This window comes from Astyanax mexicanus, chromosome 6 (genome assembly GCF_023375975.1).
Source record: "Astyanax mexicanus isolate ESR-SI-001 chromosome 6, AstMex3_surface, whole genome shotgun sequence".
NCBI classification, from domain to species: Eukaryota; Metazoa; Chordata; class Actinopteri; order Characiformes; family Acestrorhamphidae; genus Astyanax; species Astyanax mexicanus.
In genome coordinates this window covers 32,434,505-32,457,910 of record NC_064413.1, presented here as the reverse complement: position 1 = coordinate 32,457,910, position 23,406 = coordinate 32,434,505, and the positions used below count along the sequence as shown (strand labels likewise).

The window sequence follows — 23,406 nt, the reverse complement described above, 5'->3', positions numbered from 1 at the left end:
TCATCACCATTTGGTATTTTTGTACATCTATGTTTCTCTTTAATTCAGCATTTGTTAGTTTGCAGTTTGTTGCTTTGTGCTATTAATCTAAGATGTAGTAGTACAGTCCTACTGCTTACCTCTCTAATCCCAGTGCACTTGTCTCTGTCAGGGCCAGATCAGGTGTTGTCCTGCTTAGAGAGGGTGTGTCGTCTGGGTCAGGGGAGCAGTGAACAGCTGGCCGCTGGGCTGGAATGTGCGTGGCATGTTGTGGGAATCTCTTCGCAGAGCAGCGGCGGTGCCGCCAGGACATCCTGTGTTTGCTGAGCTGGACGCTGAGCTGCTGGCAATGCTAATGCTAAATTATAAATATTTTGTTGCTTTGGGAAGAGCCAAATCAGATAGGAAAAACTACAGTGCTGACAGAGACCAGATTTTTTAAAAATCCCATCTGCTGTGCTGTAAAGGGACCAGACTGATACAATTCATTTGCAGTGTGATTTTTTTGCCAGTCATGCAAGGTTTCCTCAATCACACAGGTGCTGAGAGAATTATTTTAGGTATACCTGAACATGAAGACTCCTGGTGCAGCAAAAACACTCTTCTAGTAGAAGCAGAAATGTACTTGTGAATAACTCTGTACTACTCTGTCTACTGGGTTAGTATAGAATCTTTGTTCACTGTCAATGACTTTTCTGTATTTCTCAGCTTCTTAAATGCGTGTAAAAAGTGTGTTTTTTTTAGGTGTGGCTTAAAGTGTAAATGTAACTTTCCAAGTATACCAATATATAATATGCCAGTTTTTGCACAGAGCTGCTTTAAACTATGACCTTTTAAGGTACTGTATACTTCAGCTGTGATCTGACTGCTTTGTTATAGAGTGATTTATTTATTTATTTATTTTATATATAACCCTATTGATTTTTTGTTGAAAATTCAGCTTAGACCCAATATGCCAAATATAACAAAATTACTAGGACTACAGATGCTCAACTTTAGTGCTCTACTCTTATAGGATCTTATAGGAATGTGAGGTTTTTCTTTCCTTTTTTAAATTTTACCTTAAGTTAATAAAACACTTAATAAAACACATTGATTAGAAGTGAATCCTGGCCAAGACAGCAACATAAACACCAAAACTACACTCAAACTAATAACAAGTACAGAGTATACAGAATATGTATACACATACAAAAACAGTTGGAGTAAAAGCAGAGTAATGTCTGTTTCAGTTCTAGCCTAGCAGAGTTCAACCCCGTCACATATAGAACATATCCCATGCTGACTGATGGGTACAGTAAACACGAGCTGGTGAGTGGTTGTGCAGTGGTTCACAGTCGTGTGTGTTGGAGGAATGTGAGTTGCTGGTGAAGTGTGGCAGCTGCTGGCGGGGGACGAATGAGGCTCTGTGCAGGGGTATGTTTGCCTTCAACTTCATCTGCCAGGAAACACACTGCTGAGGAGTTTAAAACAACAGCCATTCTGATGAGCCTCAGCAACTAGATGTGTTTGAAACGCAGTGAAGCAACATGCAAGGGGGGGGGCGTGGCCTGAACCTTTGCAGTGTGGTTGCCAGGTTAGCCTGAGTGATATTGTTCAAATCGCAAACTACAACAAACTAAAGATCAGTTAGTACTGTCGGTGTCCCTGTGTCGGTGTCCCTGTGTCGGTGTCCCTGTGTCGGTGTCCCTGTGTCGGTGTCCCTGTGTCGGTGTCCCTGTGTCGGTGTCCCTGTGTCGGTGTCCCTGTGTCGGTGTCCCTGTGTCTAATGCCCAAGTTAATATAATCACGAAAGTATTGCATTGATTTTACTCTGAACATCCTCACCATCATTCCACCAAAAATTTTATCTCCAAAATAACTGCTTTTTAAAACAGAAAAGGGTGAGAAATTGAAAAAAGGTTTTTGGTGAGAATATGTAATTACACTCAGTCGTACCAGGAATGGTAGCAGAATTTATTGCCATTTATTATATCATTTTCCATCACTAATCTCAGGAACACTATTACTTTCAATTCAAAAGAAAAAAATCGTAAGGACTGCCGCTTTAAACTATGGTATGTTTAAGCTATGTTTAAACTCTGCTAATCTGTTGAAGTGTTGATACAAATAATGAGACATATGATTATTTTATTCACTACTTATGGTTGCACAGTTCTCCTGATGTATAACAGAGATAAAGATGAACAATGTAGCTTTGTAAACCTGTTAACCACATTTAGAAATAGTTTTCACAGCAGTGCAACTGAAAGTGGCTTTGTTCCTGTTTTCCATTATTCTGTGAACAATATTGTTCAATTTCTTCCTTTTACCAGTTTTAATCTGTGCTAAATGTGGTCAAAACCTAAAGTTATACTCATATGACAAACAGCACAATGGGCAAATAAATAAATACTGAATTATTGATGTATACATGTATTTATTCCTGTTAACTGACTAATAGAGCAGCTAACACTGCATTTCTGCACAGAGTCAGCAAGACTAAGCTTAGACACATCTGTTTGTGCAGCAAAATGCACTGATTTTGCTGTACCGACAGAGAAAGTGTGAGATTGTATCTTTTTTGTAATTGTCAATGATAATAATGTTCAACAGAAAGTAAATCTATTTATATGCCAAAGAGGAGAGAGGTCTTTGGTTACTGCTTCACTAATGATCACTAATGATAGCCCAGAAATGTGGCTGTTCTCTCCACAAGTGGCACTGCATAGCTCTTGACCTGGCAACATGTTTAGGTCCCATAAATAAGAACTTTTATATTTTGATTGATTTACATCAATCAAAAGTTTTTGTATAATTCCTAGTTTTCAGCACAGAGAGACACCAAACACATTTCAGTTACAAAAATGCTTATTTATACAACCGTCAGTGTATTTCTTCTGTGACATCATTCAAAGAACCATTTAACTCATCTTTGTATTGAAGAAGTTTTATGAAAGATTGTTCACATATGAGCGTAGCTGCTCATAGACCAAAACATATTTCTTGTTGTCTGTGACAGAGTTTTACTGTAGTGTTCTCAAATGTGACCTTGTTTTAATCCAACCCAGTCGAATTCTAGCAGCTCTCTTGAATAAGGGGATTTCATAACCACCATTGATCTGCTGCAATGTGCCATTTAACCATTTTTAGCCTGTTTGCTCATTCTGGCTTTAACTTTGTTCATCTCTCTTTTCTCCCCCGCTTTCCTTTCAGATGATGAAGGCGACCACCAGCACAATACCACAGGGAGTGAGGGCGGCAATGCGGGGGAAGGCACCCCTCCGCCCAAGCGCAAGGGCAAGTTCTCTACCCTGGGCAAGATTTTCAAACCCTGGAAATGGAGGAAGAAGAAAAGCAGTGAGAAGTTTAAGGAAACTTCAGAAGGTGTTTATTTCCTCTTGCCATTTTATGAGCCCCTGTGTCCCCACTGTTAAAGTCAACACATTCTTCTGCTCGCTTTTAAAACTGTAAAAGTCTATAACGGCTTCTCCATGGCTTTTCCATCATGCTAACTGTTTAACTCATAGTAAACCTCATAGACTTACCATTGAGATTCTGTTGTGTAAAAAAAGGAATTATCTGGAGTCAGTATGTGTGTTGTAGTTGTGTTGTAATAGTAGAAGCAGTAATGCTGTTACTGTTATTGTCCAGTCTATCTGAAGAATGCAGACATAGTTTAGGGCTCCTGAATGGAGCAGCACTTAACTGAATGGAGTGCTCGCTCTATAGGTTGTTAGTTAGATTTCTGGCAATGGTGCAGCATATTCACATCCTCCTTTCCCCCAAAGCACTTAATACAATGTTAACAGATGGGCTACAGCAGGTAGAGGTGGTGACATTTCACATTACTGAGAGGAAGCACATGCTTACCTTCATTTTTCCAGTAATGGAAGCATTATGCATTCGGGAAACATAACTAAAAGGCGGGATTATTATACAGTGATTATTTTGGGGAGAACTTAATGTTGTTGTTATTATTATGGAAATTTCAGTACATTTAGACATTGTCAATTTTAAAATATTTCCACATATCCATATCCTTTTACTCTCCTGATCTTTGTCAGCTATTTAAAAAAAAACAAAAAACAAAACAGGTATTTCCAAAGAGTTTACAGACTTTTTCTTACAACAGTTACCTCAGTAAACACTGGTTGAAAGTTTATGTGCTGCGTTTTCCCAACAGTTCTGGAAAGAAAGATGTCGATGAGAAGGCCAAGGCAGGAGCTGATAGAGCAAGGCGTACTGAAAGAGCTTCCCGAGAATGGTAGGAAAGCCCCTTTAGCCATTTTAAAAATTCCTTTAGATTAAACAACATTTTGTAATTATGGTGTCCCTTAATTTAAGTGTGCTATACCTGCTTTTACCCGTCACTGGCTGTGCATCCACTCATCTGTTCTGTCCAGCAACCTCCTTCAATAAGGTCATAGCAGTCACAGCTGTTGCTATACTGTCCCTAACCCAGAGGGAATAATAAATTCACCAGATTGTGAGACAGATAAAGGAGGGAAATTCAATTTGATGCTTTTTTGACTGTCTAACTTCATATTTTTGGATGAAAATGACATGCCGTTTTTCTTAAGCTGAGAAAAGTGGAGCAAATTGTGCCCTGCAGCAAAAAGCTTTGAAAGTCATACACTGGATGCTGTGGAGGCCCATTTATCTGAGAGGTATTCTGAAACATTGCAAACTCACTTATGTGAATTGCCTCTATCTGTTTTATACCTTTATAAAAAAAGTTCTTCTCCACCTTTCTCTAAGCTGATTTTAAAAGATCAGTCTTGCTCTCTATCTGTGGTCTTGCTTTATTTTATCATTTTGGCAGTCCTCTTTGAGCTGTATGTGTTAGCGTCACTCTAAGATGATGTTTGTTTATTTATTTATTTGTGGAGTCTTTTATTTTTTATAGAACTTACATATTTGTGTTATTTTTTTTCTTTGTGACAGAGGTAGACGAGGCTCATGGCCCTAAGCAGCCCTATGTGAAGAATGGCCACACGCTTCCTGTAGGGGTCAGCGGTGGAGGTGGGAATCGAGGTCTGGAGCCCATCCGGTCCAATGTCGAGTCGGAGCTCAGATTGAACCAGCCCTGGCTGTCCCAGCCTGAGGACAGAAGGATTCGCGCACCCTCTGACGGAGAGCGTCGTGGAGCAATGGGCGTCCGAGCCACCGGCCAGGACGAAGGGAGGAGAGGAGGTCGTAGCAGTGCGGACGAGTGGAAACCCAACCTCAGCTGGCAGGTGGAGGAACCTCGGCGCGGAGGCAGAGGAGATGAGCGAAGGCCCGGCCTGACCAAAGCCCCGTCTGAGGACTGCCGTAGGACACGCCCTGAGCCAGAGTGGAAGCCCACACTCCCCCGCCACTCTTCCACTGAGGAGGGTAGAGGAAGACGAGGTGAGTCTTCAGCCTCATGTAACTTCTTAAACTCTACACAAAACACCAGTGCTTAAACTGTTTTCTAACCACTGGTATATCTTGGAAACAACTCAGCCTTTTTGCATTGCTTTTCATCTAGTTAATCTTTGTTCTAAATCTAATGGAGCATAAGGGGTTAACATACCTGATTCAACTTCTCACCTTTAACTGGGTGTGTGGATAAAATTAAAACTACTGAACACAGCTCAACATGCGCTGTGTGTCAGATGAACACAGGAGTCCCTTAATTTCATTCTTGCTACAGTAGTATTCATAGAATTGGGAAAGTAAATTTAAGTATGGTATTTCCTGTTCTTGGAGATTTCATTTAAATTTTAGGAGAGATAATTAATAGGTTTTCTCTTGTACAGCTAGGATTCCATTCAGGGTTCGGTTTATATAAATGGCACAAAAAAAGTCAAATATTAAAGAGTTACTAAATTTAGTGTGTTAGTTACAATGACGTTTTTATATGCCATTTTCTTTAATATTTTTAGATATTTTTTTATGTTATTTGACATCTGGGTGAAAACCTAGGGTCGCGTTGCTCACAGAAGTGTTAAGCCTAAATAGCGCCCCTAGTGGAGTGCATTAGCCTGTTTAAGAGTAAGGCTGTGCAATATTGAAAAGACAAAAAAGATGTTATAGGCGCAATATTTTTATTCTGTCAAATATAATGCAATAATCTAAATGTAGGTGCTAACACACAATATACAGCTATATTAGAACTTAGTGTATCCAGTATATTTGTTATAATTAATAGCATACTGCACCACTTTGCTACACAGAAACTAATACATAAATGTTGACTTTTATTTTTACACAATGTTGCTGTGGTATTAAATTCTCAGTCTGTTGTTTTATTAAAAAAAAACACAATCATTGTTATTGTACACTGTGTTCTACAGAAGTAAAAGTAATTTCTTCAGTAGCATGTTTACATACATTTGGAAAGGTACCAAATTAATCTAACAATGTTAAGGTTTATGATTCACTAAATTGTTTGCATACAGTCAGATCAATATTAATCAGTTCATGTTACTTTCTACATTACGGACATGCTAAAGGTACCCAAATAATCCCTTTTGTTCCCACCCTCCACCTCCTACATCCCACTAAAGATATCTGTCCATAGATGCTGATTGACCACCTGAAATTAAATGGACAATAGTACAGATCAAGTACAAGCATTGCAGTTGCAGATTTTCATTTCATTCATCTACACTCTAATCTTATATATTTAATAATGCCTCATTAAACATTGTGTTAATGTATTATTGCTGTATCTACTGTATGAACCTTCAAGTCTTTTAACTCGCTCTCTCTAAAGCTTCCTCTCACCTGCTAGTGCACACTTTTCCTCCAGCGCTTTCTCCTCATCTCCTGGCCCTGCTGGAGAGGAGAGCGGCTGTGCTCCCTCGGGTCCTGCTCCAGCTAAGATTCTTATTTAGGAACAGGGGAGGGACAGCTCAGCTTATTCTCTCTTTCCTTCCTAATTAACACGCCTGTATCGTTTCGACTTGAACCTCTTTAGATCATACTCGTTCCTTTTAGCCACAAACCTCCTTCGGGGATACATTGCCTGCTCTATCAGCACTAATAGCCCATAATAATGTAAATTTAAAAAGTCCTGTCAGGATCCTAATATTGACTTTAGTTGTTGACTAAGAATTACATGGGGAGGATGAAGAGGAGTTGAAGTTGTGCTTCACTTCAGCTTCTCGCTAAGCTCTCTCTCTCTTTTTCTGGCTGTCTCTCCTCCGCGCTGCTTTGACCCACTCCCCGTAGCCGCCTGTGCCTTGGCGTGATAAAGGGGCTGTAAATAACCCTGAGCCTAAAACATCAGCTTTGAAGAATGGAGAGGGACTAACAGGGGTGGGGGTGAGGGAGAGAGACAGAGGGAGGTAATTATGGCAGCCTGTTTATCTCCCATGGCGGCTGATGAGCTGATTAAGAAAAGCACACAGACGAGCAGCATGGGAATGATAACAGCTCGGTAACACGGCTCAAACATCCTCACAGGATAGATGAGAAGAACTGAGATTTCCGTGTTTGATGCTGACGACCCTGATTTAATCATTCAGCCGGATCTTTATTGGTTAGCACGCCACGCAAGTTCAACATAAATAACACGCAGGAAGGTCGTTAATGAAATACATTGATCTCATGGTGACCGTTTAGCTGAGCTGATTTTAAAATATCACTCAATTTCAGTAAAAATAATTTTGTGTTCATTCACTGTAGTAATTTAAATCCTAGAAATTACTTAATTGATACTTAAATTACATTTGTAAACACTTAAACTAATTCTGAATCTAAATATATTATAAAATCTAATTTTTTTTTTTTTTTCAATAATGGAAAATAAAAAATAGTTAACTTTTATGTTCAGTAAGATGAATCAGTTGTATCACTACCAGGCTTGCACCTAAAGGCTCAGGAGAAACATGTTAGTTGTTAGAACCTTTTGACTCTGAACTGGCCTTTTACGATTTGACAATTTATTTTAGACCAATATTTTTACATTTTTGTTGAAACAGATCATATAAAACATTTGGCCAAATACTGAACATGGTTTTTCTTAAGTTTTCATTAATTTTGCCACTTATTTTACCATTCATTTAATTAAATAGCCAATGAAAAGCCTATTACAGAACTGCAATAAATATAAAATATCGGTTGGATACTTTTTGGTTTATTTTTAACACTCCAGCAACTTCATTTTTCAGTAGAAATTACTAATTGGGTCCAGACGTTTTGGCTGCCAAATATCTGGTGCATCTCTACCCTGCTAAAACGCAACCTGACAAAACATAACATAGGATTTTTAGCAGGGTTGTGCATTGCTGGTCACTCATGCCAGCATAAAGAATGCATAGGAGTATGTGGACAGTGGCTGTTACAAAGTTTAAAATGTGTAGCTTATTCATTTTAAAACATAAAGGCAGTATCCACCATCTGCTTTCAACATCTCTGCTTTTCAATATCTTGCTATTTTTCTGATCTCTCTTTGTGGATGGTGACCCATCACCCACAATTAAATCTAGACAAGACAGAACTCCTTTACCTGCCTGCAAAGCACTTGACTATTGTAATTGGCTCATTTCCTGATTTTCCCTATTCCCTGATCATGTCCTATTTTTACTCTTCAAAGCATTTAGTGTGCTGCAGCTCGTCTGGTCCGCAGCCTCCTGAAGTTGGACTCCTCTGCTGAGATCACTTTAGTGACTTTCTTTTGAGGCAGAAAGCAGATAAAAAAATCTGTTTTTCAAAAAAAATAAAGATTTTTGGGCAAAACTGAACCAAACAAACTGAAAACACAATTGGCTGGCTTCCTTAGTAGTGCTATTTTAGATCAAAATCCAGAACCTAGCTAGCCAACTTGAAATTTCGACAGACAGTTGACTATCACAATCAAATGCTAAATCTAAGTTAACTCAGCTAAGATTTACTACTGATTTAGCATCCAGTTTGTAAATAGTTAAGAAGATACTTGGTGAGATAAGAGATCCTAGATGCTTTATTAAGTTTCATTCATTTTTGCGAGTAGTGTGTCAGCATAAACTTGAACCTGCTGTTTTATGAAAAATGAAGTAATTTTTTTTTTTATTATTCATCCCTACTTCAAAGTGCTTAGATATTTCTTCAGTTTGGTGAAGATTTGAAACACCTACACATCAGCTTAGGTTGTCCTTCCTTTGAAATTCCTTTCTTAAAATCTAATCATGTATGTAAGGCTTGCTTTTGCTGCTTCTTTAAGGTTCTCTCTTGTCTAGCGGAACTAACCTCCCCTGGAACTCAGCACTGACCAATCACAGAGTTTGTGTTTTATTTAAAATATTAAAATGTTAAGTGGATAAAGCTATGTTTTTTATGCTTCTATAAATAAGATAATCTGCTTCAGCAAATTCAGCAACGCTTATCAGAGATACAGCCATTAGATTTTACCTGTTATTTCTTTGTATCCTCGTAGAGTCAGACAGCGGTCACTACGTTCCAGACCCAGAGGCTATGCGGGACACCCTGCGGGAGCCGCTGCCCCCCAAGCAGTCTATTTTGCCGCCACCAAAGTGGCTTATGAGCTCCACCCCTGAGCCTGGCATGGAGGGTTCCCCCCGAACACCTGTCCACAGCCCCGCCACCTCCTTCTCTTCCTCTTCCGCTTCCTCCAGCTCACCTCCGTCCTCGGCCGCCAGCGCAGCCGGAAAGCCCCTCCGGACTGTTCAGTCTGCTGGGTCCAACACGCAGGCCTCCAGCGGAGCGCCCCTCACTCCTTCTATACAGTCGTCCTCCGCGGGCTCAGCCCCAAACCAGCCAGTCAAGCAGCCTCCATTGCCCCCACCAAAGCCAGTCAACCGCACCACCAACCCTGCCATGCTGGGTGAGTGCCTGCTGTCTCTCTGAAGTGACCCTCAAAAGGCTCAGAGCAGGTTGTCTGTATACTCAGTCATATGGCGAATTCTAACTAAAAGCCAGAGACCTCAGTAGGCTCTGTACTTCTTAACCGTATTTATGCTCATCTTGGCAATCCAGGCTTTTCATGTATGGAAGGGCATCTTTAATGAGATGTGTCTCAAGCACATCTCTTTCCTGGCATCCCTCTGTTCTAGTGCAGCATTATCTCTAATGACTCTGGGCTTGGCAGGGAGCTTTCTGCTGCAGTGCTGCAGCAGTTGTTGTTGCTGGTGGTGTTTTTGTATTTTTTTTTTTTAGCTGTTGTTTTGTTGTCTTTCTAAAGTATGAGGATGCTTAATATATCAAGAGCTCTATAGACAGTGGCCCAATAGCCTCAAACTCCTTATAATTCCATGTGCAGTGTCTCTTTCGTAATATGTAAAGTGTATGTGACGGAACTGCCTAAATGATCTTGCCACAATTTAGGCAGACCAGCTTTTTGGGGCGCTTGCTTTAAACACATACACCTCATTCAGAGCTTAGACTCAGCTTAAAATGTGTTTTTGTGTTGAGACACGTTTTCATACAAGTAGTAAATGACATAATATGTTAAAGGCTTCCTTGTCTTGTAAATGTCTTGTATGAAAGATACAACATGCGTAAGTGTGCACATAGATGGCACGAAGTTGAGAACTTTTTGGCTGTAACGGACAGCAAACAAAAAAAAACTTACTGCATACCAAACATGTTTTTTCACAGGTTTTCAGCAGTGCTATCCTAATCATGAATTTACTTAAGCAGTGCAGTTTTAGTCAGCAGAGCTACTTAAGCCACATTTGAAATTCCCACTGACAAAATAATGTCTGACAGTCTCAATAAATAATAAGCAAGTCGGTTATTCTGAAAATATGGAGGAAAAAAAAAAAGTTTGCTACATGGCTCCTGGTTAAATGACCACATTTTGAGCCTTTTTTAAACTGTTATCAAATTATAATCAGAAATTAGTTACTAAAATATTGTTATTAAGTAATTAGTGATGGTGAGGGAGGTTTTTCAGATGTTTGAATTCTGTGTAGATGACAGATGTCTCCATACTGCCTCCTGCAGGTCACTAGAATCAGAAGAACTGTGAAAGTGTGCTGGACCAGTGTGGAGATTAGGAGTGCTGGATTACAATGGTCCTGTGTTTTTCATTTAGCTGGAATGAGCTGAAAATTCTGTTTTTGTGCAACAAGCTCTTGAGTAGAAGCTTAATAATGACACTTCTATAAACCCAGTTTTCTTTGGCTCTGATATTGATGTAAATTGCATTAGCAATTGCATAGCACTTTGGAACACCTTTTTAAAAAGCAATGCGAACTCAGTTCTTCATTCCATTTTACCTCTTTAAGCAGGGCCTATGCTAGACTATGTGTATATATGTAGTACTGTGCAGAACTCTGGGGCCCCTGAACACATTATTTAAAATCATCTCAGCAAAAAGAGTATTTTTGTTTTAAGACACATATGAACAGATGCAGATAAATATGCATTAAAAGTAACAAATTAAGTTTTTTTTTTAAGAAAGTGGTTGAGATCTTGGCAGCTAGTCTTCTGGGCACTCCCAGCCACTGTGCAGAGCTCTGATTTACACTGATCTGCCAAACAGTAAGTGACAGTAGGCCTGTCAAAATCAATAAGTTATTACCTTAACGTGTATGAACAATATATGGACATAGCCTCAATATTTCCTATTGCTTCTAGAGCACAAAATTTACATGTTGGCTCATTGATTTCAAAGTTTTTCTAGTATATTTAAATATTATTCGGATTACAATGCTTTATTATTTTTGATCATTTAAACTTTTTGGCTTTTGATTGTTTAGAGAAAAAGTATAATTGCCTTATCAAGCTATTATATTATTACTAGATGACCATATAGATAGTAAGTGGCACAAAATAGTCTTAAAATGATATTAATTTATTTTAGTTATGTTTGGAACTGTATAAAGTCCACTTGCTCAGAATTACAGATGATTAATAGGAATTCATGCTGTATTAAGCCTCAGATCTCTTACTGTTTCTGTGTTGACGACTGTAGCAAGTAATCGTAACAGTTACTGCCCAGGTGCTTAAAACATTTGCACAGCACTCTTTGTATCAGATGTAGTGTATTTATTCAGATATTGATCATATACAAGCGAATTAGCACTGAATGGCTGGTGTTTGACTCCTGCGGGATGGTTTCTTACCCCTGCCAGCCTCCACCCTGCACGGGGGTGACCCCTTTCCCCTCTACTGGTCCTGTTGGAAGCGCGAGGGAGACTATGATGTGTACCTGTCCCTGCCTGTGTACCTGTGCCGGCGGGCAGGAGGCGTGCGCGCAGGTAACGCCAAGGCCACGCCTGTCGCCACGGCAGTGCCACTTCGTCTGTCATGTCGTCCGTCTGCTCAGTGTCTGCCGGCATCATCTTCCTCCTCAGCTTCGCCACCGCATGCTCTTAGCCTGGCTGAGACGCTGGACTAACATGCAGTGGCTAGAGAGCCCCATTTTTTATTTTCTTCTCCTCTTTTCCCTTCTCTCTCTCTCTGTTTGTTTCTCTATCTCTCTTTCACTTGCGCTCTGTCTCGCTCTTCTGCTCTGCTGCTAAGCTGCATGTCTGAGGCACTAAATTAGCAGTAAGCGAGCACTACCATGCCTCACTTTTAACAGTATGTACTAAATGGCATGCAGAATGGTGAGAGGGCCATTATCAGACCTGCCAGAGCAGCAGGAGTGCTCCCACCACTCCGGAGCAGCGGCAGCGAAACACCAGCTGTAGCAGCTAATCCCCACAGCATCTGCTCCAATGAGATTAGAGAGCAGCAAATAAGTCCAATCTAATGCACTGCATGCCGAAAGGTCACAGGTTAGTTAGATTAGGCTGAGAAATCAGCCCAGGAGTAAATCTGATTTCAAATCTGTTTATTTCAATGCAGCGCTTTGTTTGATTGCGATTACTGTCACTTCGCTCAGCAGTGCGGGAATTTCACAGGAATGCATGCTGATGCTGTACTAAGCCTCAAATCTCTTACTGTGGGTTTCTGCGTCTGTGATGACTGTTCTAAGTTCATCAGGAAATGGAGCATGTTAGCCTTGCATTGTATGGACGGCAGCGGAATGCGCAGTTAGTCCAGCTACATGGACATGTACAGTACGTGACAGTCACAGGATTGGGTTCATGTTCCTGTTTCTGAGCATGTCAGTTCATGCGATTGTACATTGCCAATGCTTTAAATGTTTATCATGCTAATAAGAAATGATTTGATGCTTTGGCCAGTCAACTTGGGGTTTCAGTTTTAGAGGACAATCTGAACGAGACTATAAGCTTTTAAAACCCTCATAGGGAAAGATACTTTGACCTGTGTACTGTAAATTGAAAAATGAGGATGGGATGGATAACTGTTTGTATTTAAAATAACATAATAGTAAATAGTCCAATAATTAATACGTCTTTATAGTTTTAGGGCCCTATGAAACCAGTATACATTTTTATTTTTAAATTCTGTTTAATTTTTTCTTGTATCTTAGTTGTACTTATACAAACAATAGCAAAACAGTGCTGTAATAATTTAAAACATATTTGTATAGATTGCAAAAAACATATAAATAACTAAATATTTTTGTACAAGTGTAGAAAATGCACAAGCATTCGTCTAGCACAAGAAGAAGCACTGGGGATTTTGTTGCTCACCATTTAAAAATGAGTGAAATACACGCACAAACTGAACATGCATATCATTGTGCACAGTATTTTCAACATGCGTTGTTTTTTTGCTACAAAGATGAATAGTAATATTTAAATAAAATAGCAAGAAAATAACCCTAAATGTGTATTATTGTTATTAGTAGTAGTAGTAGTAGTATAATTAATGAATAAATAATAATAAGGCAAACAGCTGGTCTGTAGTTTAAAAAGTCATGGGTTAGGCTTAGGCTTTTTAGGTACTGCATCCATGAGTTCAAAAAACTCATTCGTGCATATCTGAAGATTTTTATTTTCTTGCAGTGCAGCTCCATCTTAACAGCGTTTCATTTTAAAAGGACGTATCTTCTTCATTTGTTAAAGTGTTGTGTTTATCTCTGCACAAATAACAAAAAATCTTCCACAAACCGACTAAGGCAGATTTGCTGAGCCTAGTTTCAGCTTTTTATGAGTTCTGTCCTGGATTTAGTGTGGTTGTTGCAAGAGTATTTTTGGTGCCTTATCTATAATGTATTGCCAAAACTTGCAGAAAAGCATCTGCCCGGATTTATAAAAATGTTTGTGATGCTGTTATGTGCTGAAATTTGCAGTTAAAACTGCATTTTTTGATGCTATTGGCATTCCAAAATATCTTATATCTGTTTTGTACAATCAGTCCCACTATTCTGTCTTTGTTCATATCACAGAAATCATAGGGCCCTATAATTCATGCAAATTAAAAGCTAATTGCTGTAGTCTCTCTGCAAAACAATTGCCAAGAAAGCTCATGTTTACAAAGTCAACATCAGTCGAGATCAAAAATATTTAAACAGCAAACAGCTGCAAAACAGTAGCAGTGTTTGGTGGCTGTTACACATATGTATGTTAATAATAAATGAGTGTTTAAAGAAACAGGCTCACAATAAGTTTAGAAAAAATATATATTTAAATCTAATTTAAAAATGCAGCAGTAATTGTAAAAATGTATTTGCTTTGTTCGCTGGTATCGTAAACTTTATACCATCCCATCCCTGATAGTATCTTTAACATGAATAAATGACTAGTAAAAACAGACATCTGTCAACTGTGTCTCATAACCCTCTGTTCTTCTCCAGCTGAACTTAACCAGGTGACAGGAGGTGCCCACCTAGGACCAGCCAAGCCTTCCCCACCCATGCCTCCAAAGAGAACCACCCCCGTCACCAAGCGCAACACTGAGGACTGCTCACTTCCCATTTCGCTGACCTCCATGCTGTCTCCCGAAGACAGAGCCAACATCCCAGGGGGATTCCCACTACACCTACCCCCACCTTCACCACCTCTACCCACTCATATCCCACCTTCCCCACCCCGAGGCCACACCCACCACCTCCTGCATCAACATTCCTACCCACATCCTCTTCCTCAACCGCTACCTGTACATTTTGATCCCCCGAGTCCTCTGGAGGAAGCACCTGCCCGTCAAGCCCCAGTTCCCCTGCACATCATGATCCAGCGTGCACTAACCAGCCCTGGACCGGCACTCCCTCATCCGGATGGCTCCCAGCGTGCTCATTCGCTGCTGTTTGAGACCCCTCCCGAATACCAAGGAGCCCGTCCGCTTCCTGTCACTATTCAGCCACTCAAAATGTGAGTATAGAGTAAATGCTAACAAAAAAATTAGGGAAGCAACTAATGATTATTTCTGTATTTTCTTTATTTAAATATTTGGCTTCTACTTGTTCAGTTAAATCAACTTTATGTAGCATGTTCACCTTAAAATAACAGCTTTAAAGTCATTGTGATGTTTAAATGACCTGTAATAGATAGGATAGCTTCTCTATCATAGCTTAAACTGACTAAATGTAGTTTAAGTGGTGAACCATGTAAGTCTTTTTGTGTGAAATCCTGTAATATTGTTCTACTGTGCCAGTCCACATGCCTCTTTTATTGTAGATGGTAATTATTCTCTGTCTCTTAGCTTGTCCAGAAATGCATGTGTAAAGAGTGTCATGCAGTGGTGGCACAAAGCAAGTTCATGGGGAGCCCAGAAGCCTAGAATGCAAAAAACAAATTCTGTCTAGATCTGTGCAGTATATGTTTTCTTCTTGTAGGATGTGAACTATATAGATAAATAGGAAATTACATCACTACCAATCAAATGGCAGACTGTGCATTTTTTTTTACATTAACTTTTAGTCCCTACGTTTTATGACTGAACAGCATGTAATGGTGGATAATGCAGTTGGCTTAGTTGACTTAGGCCAGTTTTAAATAATTTAATATTTTGTCATGTTGTCAAGTCCTTAGTTTTTTTTCTGTTTCTCAGTAGTGAAGATGACTATTCTGATGAGGAAGAAGAAGAGGAGGAGGAGGAAGAGGAAGATGATGAGGAAGAAGAGGAGGATGAGGAAGATGTGGATGAGGATGAAGATATGCCTCTTCCTGAACACCTGCCTCTCCCTCAGTCTCAGCCGGAGCTGGAGCCGCGTAGCCGCAGGTGCCTGGTGGGAGACCTGAACGTCAGTATGATCCCGGAGGGGCCGGACAGCAGTGAGGGAGAGGAGGGAGATGAAGACCAGCATGCTGAGGAAAGCGACTCAGACGGGCCGGTGCTCTACAAGGACGACGAATCTGATGAAGATGAAGAGGACGACAGTCCACCCAGTACGTAAACAGTAGGAGTGGAAATCTCTGACCTTGCGAAGATTTATTGTATTGTCACTGCCATGCCAAAAAACAATCTCCAAAAAGGCAACTTTAGAGGAGAGGGTGGGGGGGACTTCTTGGCTTCTAATGGAACAGTGTAAATATTTGGTGCAATTCACTGATTATGATTTAGTGTTCAAACACTATGTTCAACTCAGAAATGGCTTGTTAATTAACTAGTGATCATTAATTACTGAGCACTAAAATATGCTAAAATATGCCCTTCTAGGCTGAAGTTGGAAACTCCTCTGCCTTAATTAAGTGCATTTATGCTGTGCAGAAGTCTTACCTAAGCAAACTGTGGGCTGCCACAGTGAGATGTTCGGAAATGGTGCAGCAAGCACATTGACTAGGGGGTGTTGGGGAATATCGAAATTTGAAAGTATCGCAATATTACGTTTTGCAATACTGTATAATTTTTTTTTAAACGGACCACTAGAGGGCAGTGTTGTAATTTATTTACTCAGTGTTCTGATTTATGCATTCGATTGTTTGTTTTTATACTATTACAGCAAGTCTTTTCGTTGTTCACACCAAGCGATGTACAAAAAAGCCTCAAACAAAGCCAGTTCTTCAAAAACCCAGAGAACAGTGATTTCTGTTTCTTTGCTCTTGGACTCCCAGCCATAGGTTTCACACTAGCATTTTCCTGACAGGGAGGTGAAACCTTAGACACTCAAGACATCTTGGCCAAGAACATGGTGTGTTCTGTACTGAATGCTATTAAATATTGTTTAACACACAAAACGCTTATTTTTGGGCCAAGGAATCCGGAGGGAGAGTTCAATCAGAGTTCTTCTGTGTCTTGTGTTTTCCCTGTTCTGACATACCCACTAAAACTTGGCAGTCTGTTGCTTGAAAGCACTTCAGTGAGGTGGGTGACTGGAGTTCTCTGTTCAGGATCTAAAATTTAAACTCTTTGCCAGCAAAGACTTAGCTTGAATATAATATAATTAATACAGAAGACCTCTTTGTTTCTACATTCAGTGTCCATCATATTAGCTCTAATGTTCCTGAAGGTCCTAGTTCTTTAATTCTATAGTTTTATAGTTAATTACGGTTTTATAAAATTACAAACTATAGTGCTTCTGTTTCTCTCTGTACTTTATCCTCCTAACTCCCCGTTCCTCAGTGGTCAGAAGCCCACAGCGCCACCACAGAGCAGCTATTATTTGGTTGGTGGTCTTTCACCGCACTGGAGTGTTTTTTTTTTTAAAACACTCCCTGCCCACTCTATTAGACACTCCTAGCTATTGTACCTGCTACACCTTGAAGATGTAAGGTCAAAAACATCTTCTGCTCAGCTGTTTTTGCACAGTTTTGTTGTTGTTTTCTAGTACTCTAGTATCAGTGATCACAGGATGCTGCCCACAGGACACTATTGACTAAATGTTTTTGCTTAGTGAACTATTCGGACAAGCAGTCATGCTGAGGTGTTTAAAAACTCCAGCAGCACTGCTTTGAGCTGAGATCGGGACCAAAATATCCAGCCCGACCCGGCTTAAGCCTGTGCACGTTCTTGCTGAGCCCGACCTGACCCACCCCATACACTATCATCATGAGCCCAAGCCTGATTTAAACCAGACATTTTTGAGATGTTTGAATCGGCGAAATCTGTTCAGAATGATGTTAACTAATATTGCAACCCTAAAGAAAATGTATTAAAAAAAATGTTTGTTAAGAGCAGATCTTCAAAATATTAAAACACAAACAATACGAACAATGATCCACAGACCTAATCAGTAAATTAGACTACAAGAATGATGTCTGAATACAATTTGATTTGTTAATTTGCTATGTTGTGATTATCACGCAATAACTTTACATGAAATAAAAATAGCATTAAAAAATATTTGATCTGACTATTAAACAAGATAAAAGGAGGAGGAAAAAATATTCCGAAAAATGGACAGACTTAGATCTGTAATTCTAGAACTACAGTGTGCTCCTGTATGGTCAGTGGAGCTGAACAAAATGGTTAATGGACTGTAGAAACAAAGAGGGCAAAATATTCTAACTGCACTTTATTTTACTCAGCAAAACGCTGCATTTAAATCATGATGAACTGATTCATTTTAACACCTCTTATGAACAGTGCTTGCTCCAGTTCCACTTCCTGCCAGATAATTTACTGAGCCATGTGGCACAGTAGCCCTCCAGTGGTGATTAAGTGTTAATATAAGTTCACTGAGCACAGGAGGAAGCTTCTTTGCTGATTAAATTATTTGTTTGCACATCACTGGTTCGGATTGCATGTGTTTTCATCTATAAACAAGAATGTTTTTGTTCATTGGCAGTAAAATATTACAGTATTTGCCATTAGAATATAGTGTAGACACCAGCTTATGCTCCCTGTATAGTGGAGATCATGCTCCTGACTGTGTGTGTGTGTTGTGTGCAGGTGCTCTGGCCAGCAGGGTGAAGAGGAAGGACACTTTGGCTCTGAAGTTGAGCAGTCGGCCCTCGGCCCCAGACAGGCAGGCTCCTGAGAGGACGGGCAGAGTGGAGCACATGGGCCTCTCCTGGCAGAGCAAGGAGCAGTGGGAGGCCATCCGCACACAGATTGGCACAGCACTTACACGGTATATACACACACTCTTATACACGCACACACACACACACACACACACACACGAGTGTACTCATTCATAACTAGCTCACAGAGATAGAGATCAGGCATGAATAAGAGTGCCTTCCAAATGTAAATATGGTTAGTAATAAGACATCTGTTTATCTTCAGACGACTGAGCCAGAGGCCCACTGCTGAGGAGCTGGAGCAGAGAAACATTCTACAACGTAAGCATCTTCCTTATCATCCGTTTTATTGGCGATATGCTCTATGCTCTGCAATGATGCTCGAGGGAAGTTAGTAACTAACCATTAAAAATATGATGGGACAAACAAATATATATATATGTATGTATATAGTGCAGTTCTGTCCTAATACTGTGTACCATGTATTCTCCATGCGACCGACCTCTGAAATATTTCTACGAATACACATTGCTACTCCCCTAGAATAAAGCAAATCATTTTTACCTATTTGTTTAATTTCTCTCCAGCCAAGAATGAAGCAGATCGGCAGGCAGAGGTTCGGGAGATCAAGCGCAGGCTCACCAGAAAGGTAAACTTTATTTATTTATGTTTTAAAATTAGAATAGAACATTTAAATACGCATGTATTTTAATGGTTTTATTTTCAGAAAACTAATACAGTATACACAAGACCTGTCACAGTAAGATTTTTTCAGGACAATAAATTGTTTTAGAAATGATGGAGATAAGCGATATTATTGGCATTTTAAGACAAATAAATGGTACTCCAATAATATTAATAGACTAACATAACAAAGCATTCATACCCTTTTAAAACTACACAAGTTGACTTAATTGTATATACTTTTTTTTTGCCTACTGCTGTCCACACTATGTGTATGGAGTCATAAGTATTGAAGCATTAGTCATTATTGCATGACCGTTTACTTATATGTGAAAAACACACAAATAATCACAATACGATATCACAGTTATAATTGAGGTCATGTCCATTTATTGTAGGATAAGTCAATAATGTAATTATTGTCACAGGCCTAGTTTAAACAATGTAATGTGTACATTTTCAGTATTCAAAATGTTTATGCTCCTTAAGGCTTATCGTCCTAGTAATTGCTGAAAAGAGAGAGCAAAGTTTCAAAAGGCCAAATCACCTAATCTATTAAAAAAAGCTTTGTACTTTTAGCTCAATTTTAGCATATATTTATATACACATATGAAGATACCAGTTAGAGGTATGAGACACTGTGTATATTTTTAAAAGCACAGTAATAGATGCAGTAACGTTGTTGCAAGCAACATGTCTGTAAAGTATATTGTTGCCCCTCTTTCAGTTAAGTCAAAGGCCCACAGTTGCCGAGCTGCAGGCCAGAAAGATCCTGCGCTTCCATGAGTATGTGGAGGTCACACACGCTCAAGACTATGACCGCCGTGCTGACAAACCATGGACCAAACTCACACCCGCAGACAAGGTACAGATTTAGTGTTTTTTAATCCAGCTGATTTTTGTCAAATCAAATTAAAATTCTAAAATGATCATCCTAACCTTGTGGGTTCTGCTTAGGCTGCAATCCGGAAGGAACTCAATGAGTTCAAGAGCTCTGAGATGGAAGTCCATGAAGAGAGTAGAATTTATACAAGGTAAGAAATGCAAAGCATACTAATGTTTTTTTTTTTTATTATTATTTTTATTGTGTGTATATGTTGTTGCTGTAACACCCAAAATATACAAAATAATATATTTTGAGGAGAAAAACCTCTTAACTTACAACAGAATGGCCGTCATTCATCAGGACATATTGACATAATGTAATGGACAACTATTTTTCATTTTCCCCCATTTTCCACTTTATGCCATTTCTACAGATTTTGACTTGGGAAGCTACACTTTTTTTTTTTTTTTTTTATAAAAAATATTTAATAGAAATGCTCTAAAAAGATAGTTGCCACTTTTGAAATAAAATAGTATTGCCCACATGTTTATCTAAATGTTTGACACCTCTTCAAATTAAGGCATTCAGCTACATTAAGGTGCACCCATTGCTAACAGAGATTGTCTAGTCCCTGTCGAGGTATATTGGCAATAGAATAGGGCACTTCGGAGCAGATAAATACGAGCACCATACCCAATACTTAAGCAGCAGTGGAACCGTGTTCTCTGAAATGATGCCGCTCTATTCAGTATGATAGGGTTGAAGAGTTGGAGAGAAGGTGGGTTGCTAATAATCTAAGACTACGCTTACAGTACCAGGCTAAAGTGACTCAAATCCGATTGTTTTTTTTTTTTGCTCAATGTGGCTCAGATCTGATTTTTTCATGGCTGTGTGAACAAGCCAGGTTCGATTTCGAACTCAGATTTGAGTTACATTTATATGTGGTTCTTAATCAGATGCGTATCCGATCTATGGAGATGCAACATGAATGAACAGTGAAATTAATGGAATTCATGCATCTTTTTGCGCATGCGCTATGTGCTTCTTTCTCGAACTCACACATCTCTTGGTGCTGCTGTGCAGCTTTAGCTGCAAAAACAGCAAAAGCAAACCGCCTGCCCTTTTTTCTCCTCCTCGTCCTGAGCATGAACTTTAGACCAGCTGTTTGCTCTCCTCTCAAGCAAAAGATGCTCCACAATATGAGCTGCTAACTCATCTATTTCCCTTTATAAAGCTACAAGTCGTCTCTCAAATGAGTTTTTTTGTTGTATGTGAAGAAGGGAACATTTTATACACATCAATTTCAGAGACAGATTCGCTCACATTACACACAAATACAGCTCACTTACATTTGTGAATGTAAACTGTCAAATCCAATCTGAGCAAAAAATTGTATTTAAGCAAAGTGGCTTGTAATGTGAACTTAGCCTAATATCCTAGCCTAATTAACTCTCTTGTCTCTGAATGCTATCAAATCTTCGTCTCAATGATGCTCCAAAATCTAGTAGAAATCAATCACTGGACAGTAGAGACAGTTACTTTAACAAGAGTAGGATACACTTCTTAATGCCTGTGATTTCAGAAGAAACTATGAATGAACATGTCTGAATAGATTTCTATTTCTATGGTGTATAGATGCTTCTACATGTCTTTCATATTCTATTTTTTGTACTTTTTTTTAGATTCCATCGTCCTTAACATTCTCCATTGTCTGGAAAGTGAAGCACTTCAGTGCGCGCTGCAGGGAGAGAAACTGTTGTGTATTCAGTGAGGAGCCTCTGGGTGTTGGTGCTCCCTGACAGACTGCCTTTCAGTGAATGTACTGTACAGATACCTGGAACAAATCGAGAACTTCTTCTCCTCAGTCCTCGGCCCTTGTGTAAATAGGGTGAAGGTGTGGGCTGAGCACTGGAGGACAAATGCAGTATTTCTCCCAGAAACTAAAGGGAGACAGATATGTGCCAAGTCCGAGAGCCGATGAAGGACTCTCTGAGGGGTCTACAGAGTGTGTGCCATCAGGAGACATCATTCAGGGGACTCGCTCCTCAGTAACCGATCCCCTCTGCTGACATCACTCTGCCCTCGGAGGAGAAGGGATGGTCTAGAGTGGCCTTTTTTTTTTTGCTCATGCTTGGTATTACACACTCTATTTCCTTTTAGGGAAATGTAACAACCTTAACAAATAATAGTGATAAGAATGCTGGTGACAATAATAAATACAGTAATAATAAATGTTTGTTACTGAGGGTGGCCGAGCAGACGTGTGCACAGATGGACCCTGCATGGGTGACCATGAGGATATTTGTGTATTTGTGTATGTGTGTATAGATTGCTGTAATTTTCTCTTAAATTCATTCATTGGAAAGTAATAATTAGAAACTGTAATGCACAAGATTTTATGATGTAATGTTGAATTTGTGTGAAGTGGCCACCTTTTCATGCCTCTCTTACCGAGACTTGAGACTTGCGCTTCTTTTGGAGCTCACTGTTACAGAAGGGGAAGGGGAAGAAGATGGACTTCTCTTTCCTCAGTAGTTTGTTTTTGTTTTAATTTGTTTTTATTTTATTTTTTCCAGCACATGAGTTTTAGATTTTAAACATTTCACTTCATGATTTTAATTTAAACATTACCACAATACATAATATTTTAAACTCTTTTAATACATGAGTTAAATCATTTCATTTGAAGAACAGCATCTAGATTGTGTTTTTAAAAGATATGACTGCATACTAAATAAGAATAAATTATACTTTTTTTTTTTTCTTTTTTTAAGAAAGTTGTTGCGAAAGCAAGTATTGATAACTCACTATGAATATTTTTTTTTTATAGCGTAATGGTTGACAGGGAAATCATTTCGGCAGGAACACTATTCTTTGTTTTCTCCTTTTCTTCTTTCTTTTTTTTAACGTCTATGGCCAGTAGAACACTAGAACCTATTCTGCTGTACAGAACTACTCTCTAGATTAAACTGACTGTTGTGTATATCTTGTCTTCCTATTATTTTGGAACATTTAAAATATCCTGAAGGTTAAATAGGTTGGTATTTTTTTAAGCACAACTTCACAACTCATTCACATACTATTCAACACTACCAGAACGGGTTCACCATAATGTACCTGTTCCATGTTACTGGTGCATTGCAGCTCATTTTATGTTACAGTTTTTGATTATTTGTGAACTTTTAGAAACTGACTATTTTTCTGTTTAGTTGTCATCTATAAATCTAAATTAAAATGCTTATGAAGAGTTTATTTCTGCTC

The 23,406-nt window shown here is 39.2% G+C and overlaps 1 protein-coding gene across 9 annotated transcripts in view; it reads left to right on the top strand.

The window, feature by feature from the left end:
* Nucleotides 1-23,397, top strand: part of phactr4b (phosphatase and actin regulator 4b) — a 51,421-nt gene extending 28,024 nt beyond the window's left edge. For 4 of the 9 annotated variants that reach the window (XM_022673684.2, XM_022673685.2, XM_022673681.2 and 1 more), the window contains 14 exons: nucleotides 3,175-3,345; nucleotides 4,145-4,225; nucleotides 4,542-4,628; nucleotides 4,906-5,352; nucleotides 9,347-9,754; nucleotides 12,009-12,134; nucleotides 14,588-15,101; nucleotides 15,781-16,118; nucleotides 18,562-18,742; nucleotides 18,901-18,956; nucleotides 19,223-19,284; nucleotides 20,047-20,184; nucleotides 20,277-20,353; nucleotides 21,828-23,397. In XM_022673684.2, the coding sequence (XP_022529405.2) occupies nucleotides 3,175-3,345; nucleotides 4,145-4,225; nucleotides 4,542-4,628; nucleotides 4,906-5,352; nucleotides 9,347-9,754; nucleotides 12,009-12,134; nucleotides 14,588-15,101; nucleotides 15,781-16,118; nucleotides 18,562-18,742; nucleotides 18,901-18,956; nucleotides 19,223-19,284; nucleotides 20,047-20,184; nucleotides 20,277-20,353; nucleotides 21,828-21,843 (2,702 nt within the window). In that variant the 3' untranslated portion in view covers nucleotides 21,844-23,397. The remainder of the gene's footprint in view (nucleotides 1-3,174; nucleotides 3,346-4,144; nucleotides 4,226-4,541; nucleotides 4,629-4,905; nucleotides 5,353-9,346; nucleotides 9,755-12,008; nucleotides 12,135-14,587; nucleotides 15,102-15,780; nucleotides 16,119-18,561; nucleotides 18,743-18,900; nucleotides 18,957-19,222; nucleotides 19,285-20,046; nucleotides 20,185-20,276; nucleotides 20,354-21,827) is intronic. The other 5 variants (XM_022673682.2, XM_007251759.4, XM_022673687.2 and 2 more) reach the window with 5 other exon arrangements.
* The last annotated feature ends 9 nt before the right edge of the window (nucleotides 23,398-23,406 follow it).